Source organism: Citrus sinensis, chromosome 3 (genome assembly GCF_022201045.2).
Source record: "Citrus sinensis cultivar Valencia sweet orange chromosome 3, DVS_A1.0, whole genome shotgun sequence".
In the NCBI taxonomy this organism is placed as follows: domain Eukaryota; kingdom Viridiplantae; phylum Streptophyta; class Magnoliopsida; order Sapindales; family Rutaceae; genus Citrus; species Citrus sinensis.
The window spans coordinates 44,716,372-44,722,307 of record NC_068558.1 but is presented as its reverse complement, the minus strand read 5'-3'; the positions used below and the strand labels follow the sequence as shown (position 1 = coordinate 44,722,307).

Sequence of the window (5,936 nt, the reverse complement as noted above, 5' to 3'; positions counted from 1 at the left end):
ATCTATATTCTCCATCATAATTATATGAGTAATGATACAGTCACAAATTCTTGTATAAATTTATTTTGTACAAACTGACGTTGTATTAATTTATTGGTTAAATAAAAATATATATTAATAAAAATAAATCATGTGGGTCAAATAATATTTAATTCCACCAATCTTATCATGCCACATCAATTTATACAAGAGTTTGTAGTTGTATCATTACTCTAGTTATATATGTGAATAAAAGAGTCATTACAACCGGGCCAATCGGAGTGCTTGGCGCGCCGTAAAATTGTCAGCGACTTGAGCTTGTTTCTATTTCAGGTAAAGCTGATCGAGAGAAATTTTGCTTGAAAAAAAAAAAAAAAAAAAAAGGAACTGGATTGGCGTGAAACATGACGAAGATAGTGGGAAAGCAAGAGATGCTCTTGAATCCTGATTCATCAGCGATCACTCCACTCAGGTACCATCGTCTTTACTGACAGATTACGTTTTTAATATATTCGAAGGGGAGCCTCTACGACACATTCTATGTAACTTACATAATTAATATGAACCACACAAATTAAGGGTCTCATAATTTTGTGCGGTTCAGATGCGTTGTGTAAATTACGTAACTTAGCATTTGACTGTTTGAAAGAGAAAAGCAGAAAAGCTGAAAAGCATCTGATCTGCATGTCATTTTTAACGCACATGCCAATGCCAACTATCACTTTCAAGTAATTTACGGGAGTCGTGTAAAAGCGTCAGCTATGAACCCTAGCTAGCCGCCTACCTTGATCATCTACCAGAAATACAGCAAATTAAATTAGGGAGTAGGAGCTTGTGTTATGCTATTTGCTTTCGAATTTGTTTTCTTTGTAGAAAGTTTTTGTCATTTTTTTTTTCTTTTTAATTTTGAGAACCTGTTCATTGCTTTAGAAGCGTGTTCGTAGGACTGACTATATTTTTACAATCGAAAGCTTGGAAAACGTGTATCGTAAAATGTTTGAACTTTTAACAGAGAATTATATGAGGAACAAACGCTATCTGACTATATGAGACATGAAATTTCAAAATCAATCGTTCAACTTTATACCATTTTGTTTTTCATTCGTCATTTTCATAAAATGTATTTTGTCATTTTCGTAAAATGTCATTATCACAATTCATTGACTCAACTGCCAGAATACTTTAACTGAGTCTGGTTTTAAGTAGTTATATTTAGCTAACTACTGAAGATATTTGATTTAATTTCGTCCAAAAATTAAACCGAACTAAACCCAATCAGTTTTAAAAAAAATTACGGGCTAAATATGAACCAATTTAAAAACTGAACCAAACCAAATTAAATTTTTTGGTTCGACTGGGTTCCTAAAATCAGTTCAGCTGATCAAATTTAATATTTTTTCTTTTATATTAGCCAAACTTTTATACTTTTCACTTGAATTTGATTATTTTTTAGAACTTGTTATCTTACTTGATGATATAAAAAATATGATTCTTTCACAATCGTTTGATGAAAATTCAAAGGTTGTGAGAATATAAGGTAATAAAATTATATTATTTCCACAATCATTGAATTTTCATCAAACGGTTGTGGAAAAATTATATTTCTTACATTATCATGCAAGATAACAAGAGCCTTTTTTTTTTTTTTTTGGTTCAATTCAATTATAAAAACTAATAATTCATGTTTTATATAAAAATACTAATAAAAAAATCATTCTATATATAAATTAAAATTTTCTCTCTTTTTTTTCTTTAATTTTAACTTTGAACCGATCGTTTTTGGTTCGATATCGATCGGTTCAAGACCAAAAATCGAATGGTTCATATGTTTTGCACCATTTAATTTTAAATGTTCAAACCGAATCGAATGCCCACCTCCTATCCAAAGGAAAGTAGGAGCTAAAAATTAATTTGACTTTGCCCACTCCCCGACTTTTTTTTTCCAAATTAAAAAAAAAAAAAGTACATTCACCCAATATCTGATGCTCTAAGGATCTGTTATGAGTCTTGCATATGGTAGCCAGCACTTACACACCAGTGTAATTTTCACCGTAACTGAACCCAATTAGTTTCTACACATCAGAGATACAACAAGAACAAAAAACCAATTAAAGCATCATCGACCTCCTAAGATTCATCCATACAGACTTTCACATGACTAGTTTAACAGACACCGCATAGTGATTAATTCCTAATATGACAGCTTAAAAGCTTTCATGACTAAAACAAGCACATAACAACCAGATGTTCAGCCCTAAGCTGAACCATGACCCTCGCAATACACCCATAAGCAAGCAAACACACCCTCCCTGTCCGAGTTCAAGCAAAACCCCAAACGTCATGCAGTATCAATCAATTTACAGAAGCAATCATGGTTGTTGAGAGCAAATCAAAATCTACTCAAGTGTTTTTTTACCTAAATGTGAGAATAATCCCTTTTCAGACGCATTTGTTAGACACACTTGACTGTAGAGGTAATATGGAGTCCATTGTTTTGTCTACCATCTCCACATCATCAGCGTTTTCGTGTCCTTGCAATGGGCTTCTTGAGTAGATCTTTCCTTCTGCAGTAACCAAACTTGCTCCAGAGCCTTCTGCATCACTTGGACAAGAGCTAGAGTTCTTCTTTTTACTATCAGTAAATGCGATACCAGACTCAGGATTCAGCTTTGAGCAACTCCTCGGACTTCCATAGTCCCCCTGCATATCATCAACTGCTTGCTCTAAGAAACTATTTCTGACTTCTTGTTTCACATCTAACCGTCTCAAGAAGCATTCTTCTATCTCACTCAATGACTCACCTTCCCCTACACCTTCATCTTCATCTTCATCTTCACTGCTCTGGCAGTTGTGTGCATGATCATCATAATCTGATGGTGGCCCTCTCAACTCGCAGCTGGTATCCATCTCTTGCTCACTGTCAAAACCCTCTTCACTTTGCTGATCAGATGAATGTGATGATACGGGTGAAGATCCCCCAGATGCAGTCTCTTCACGTTCTCTGAGAGTTTTCATAATCAGGGTCTTAAGCAAGTTCATTACTTGGACAGCATGCATTAGAGCTGTCAGTGGATCAGACATCTAATCAAGGAGCAAAAAGTAAAATTAAGATACAGGTTAATTGAATGAGTCTCATAAAAATATTTGCTTAAACAAAAAATTCTCTCCTTTTTTATTCCCCTTTTGGTATCATTCACTTAAGGTGCATATCTTGCATTTAAAAGCAAAATTTCCTCCGCGGTATGATTATGCTTTTACCTGAGTCATATTTGGGGCAAAGACCATAGCAATATTTCTCGCATTCATTTTGTTGGATTCCTCTTCCTCCACAACATCAGCCATGAGATCAACAGCCCAATTGAGCAATGCAGCTTCAGTTGGCTTTAATTGCTTTACAAGCTCAACAGACTCCTCTTCTGTGTTGCATTGAAGAACTTGTTCAGGAGAAAGTCCATCCAGCACTCCCTGAGGAAGTTCCCGGAACCAGGCTTTTATAAGGCCTGCCAAACAATGGACATCAATATTGTCTGGCACAATGCCCCTGTTCAGCTGGTCTCTTACATGCTCCTCTTGACTATTCTCGGGGTTTATCCGGAAAATTCCTTCCGCCTACAAAACAATTAAAAAAATAACAGTAAGAAACTTGTCGCTTGTATGGATGAGCTAATATCAATATTAGACAATTATTACCTTCAGGCCTCCTTGTGAGTATAATCGCTCCTGCATTAGCAAGAGAATAGTGGGGACACTGTTCCCTTTTGAATCGAAAGAGCATTGCATAGATTCTGCTGAGACGCCAAATACACTTGCACTGAAAATTTGTAACCATGAGCTATAGTCATACATATAAACACGATGGCATTATTCACAAAAGAAAAAAGGTTCTACAGGAACTATGCCACACATATGCAAACTTTATTTTTGCAAATTGGCAGGTGAAATGCATATGTCCCTTTGAAACACATCGGAAGAATGAGAAAGCAAATAGCATATGGTTTTACATGCTTGAACGATATAAAAATTAGTAAAATAGTGAACATTGTAGTCAAATTTGAGATTGGTTTTCTTTGGTGTCCTCTTTTTAGCAGCTAGACCAACCACATATGAAACATCGGATACCCTTGGAAAGAAATCTACAGTCTTATCTATTGACCACATGATACTTACAACAAAAGCCTTGAACAGCAACAGGACCCCACCTGATGACTATTCTTTACATCAATTCCATTCTTTTCACTTCAGAGAAAATTGAAAAATTTAGGTAGAAACAACAGCAGAGTTGTTAATCTTCGACTTTTACAGTTTAAGGAGCTGATATACCAACTTGATATTAATTTAAATTTTCCCTTCAATTTCGTAGCAAAAAGAAGGAGGCCTGGGGGTTTCAATTCAAAAACGTAATTTTTGAACCCTCTGAAGTTCAGTTTGCACTACAGGAAAAAAATAAAAATTTACCATCTTTGAATGCAAAATTTCAGCTTAAACGAAGAAGTTAAATCTCAGATCAAAGTGTGTACAGACATTCGAATTTCAAATGTTTAAACAAGAATGACACAGCCGGCTAAGCTATGCCTATGCTAGAAACAAAATTTAGACGAGCACTCTAAGTAAACCACAGATGAATAGTGAAAAAATCTATGAACGCCCACATAGCGGAACCAAAAATCAAATTAAATTACAATACCTACCTAGCACTCGGAACTCGACACGGGACCTCCACCTCGAACTCAACAGGAAGACCCAGAAAGCCGTTGAACCGATCGAAGGTGACGTGAGTAATGTGCCGGACATTTGTGGGACACCCGATCTCCATGTTATGAACGGCGGAGATCACGTCTTCGCCTCTTTCAACACGACAAGAAACCATCGATTTCCTCAATGCCGCCATAACAAACGCCACCAGCGAGAGCTGGTTCTGTTCCTCTTCAGTCGTTCTCGCTCCTTTTGTCGCCTTCCCATTTCCCCCGTCCCCGCCAGCGCAGCCACTTCCCTTCGTCACCATAACAAGCCCCGTCATTCGGTTTTTCTTGTTACTACTAATCCACTGTGTCAAATTCCTCTTTAAAATTGTATATCTTTAAGGGCTCAGTTTCTGGTTATGGTTGCACTTGCATTCAAGTTTGGTGGAGGTTTTCAACTCTGATGTTGGAGTTCAAACGGCCACTCGTTTTCAAATTTCTCCTTAATGGGCTTTACCACTTTATCTACGGTTTCCTAGTGAATTCCCCCTCCAAGTTGAGGAAAATATCAATAATGCCACTTTATCGTCGACTAAATCTCCCAATTCCCAAAAGACAATTAAGTTTTACCGTGATATTTTTTGGTCCTTTGTCCATCTGTTAATGAAGGAGCAATTGATGACAATTGTACGGTCCATAATTAAAGACAATTAAGTCGGGGGGGTGTTTTACTTATAATGACAGATTAAAGTCAAGATTAAAGTGGGCAAGTGAAATAATGAATTTTACTGTATTGATAAAAATAAAATGTTGTTTGCCAACAAAGTTTGTATCTGTTACTTTATGGTAAAGAAAGACACTCTGATTGGAAAAGGGCATTCGAATTATCTGAAGCGACCGTTGGGGGAGAAGTTGCTGCTGAGTTGACGGTCAATTGAGAACAATTTTGATATTTCCGATAACGAGGGTGGTTCCTTTTTATGCCATTCGCGTGATTAAAGGTGAGTAAAAGAGAACGAGTTTTTAATATTTGTTTTCCAAAAATATTTGTGCTTTTGTCTGGGGGGGGCTGGGTTGTACTACTGGTGCCATTTTCGAAAAATCTTAGACAACAACTTCTTGATACCGGCACTTTTTTATGGTCATTAACCCCCCCACACACTCATTTGGTCACTATTGCCAAAAGGGTATAATCGTTATTTCGTTGAAAAGAAGGGTTTTTCTGTCAATGAATATGCAAGACATCCCGGGTGCATGCACGAGGAGCGGGTTCGGATT

At 36.7% G+C, this 5,936-nt stretch overlaps 1 protein-coding gene across 1 annotated transcript; it reads right to left on the bottom strand.

The window, feature by feature from the left end:
* Nucleotides 1-1,993: 1,993 nt before the first annotated feature.
* On the bottom strand, nucleotides 1,994-5,165 carry LOC102622462 (rho GTPase-activating protein 2). Its single transcript, XM_006479782.3, has 4 exons — nucleotides 4,668-5,165; nucleotides 3,670-3,790; nucleotides 3,238-3,588; nucleotides 1,994-3,060 (listed from the first exon to the last, which is right to left on the bottom strand). The coding sequence occupies exons 1-4, from the start codon at nucleotides 4,994-4,996 to the stop codon at nucleotides 2,419-2,421; spliced, it is 1,443 nt and encodes a 480-aa protein (XP_006479845.1). The 5' UTR covers nucleotides 4,997-5,165; the 3' UTR covers nucleotides 1,994-2,418.
* Between the last annotated feature and the right edge of the window lie 771 nt (nucleotides 5,166-5,936).

Excerpts from the sequence above, each read along its gene's own strand:
- LOC102622462 (XM_006479782.3), bottom strand. The coding sequence starts at position 4,996 with ATGACGGGGCTTGTTATGGTGACGAAGGGAAGTGGCTGCGCTGGCGGG. Across the intron at positions 3,791-4,667 it reads TGTCGAGTTCCGAGTGCTAG|TGCAAGTGTATTTGGCGTCT; the intron begins GTAGGTATTGTA and ends ACAAATTTTCAG. Across the intron at positions 3,589-3,669 it reads ACTCACAAGGAGGCCTGAAG|GCGGAAGGAATTTTCCGGAT; the intron begins GTAATAATTGTC and ends ATTGTTTTGTAG.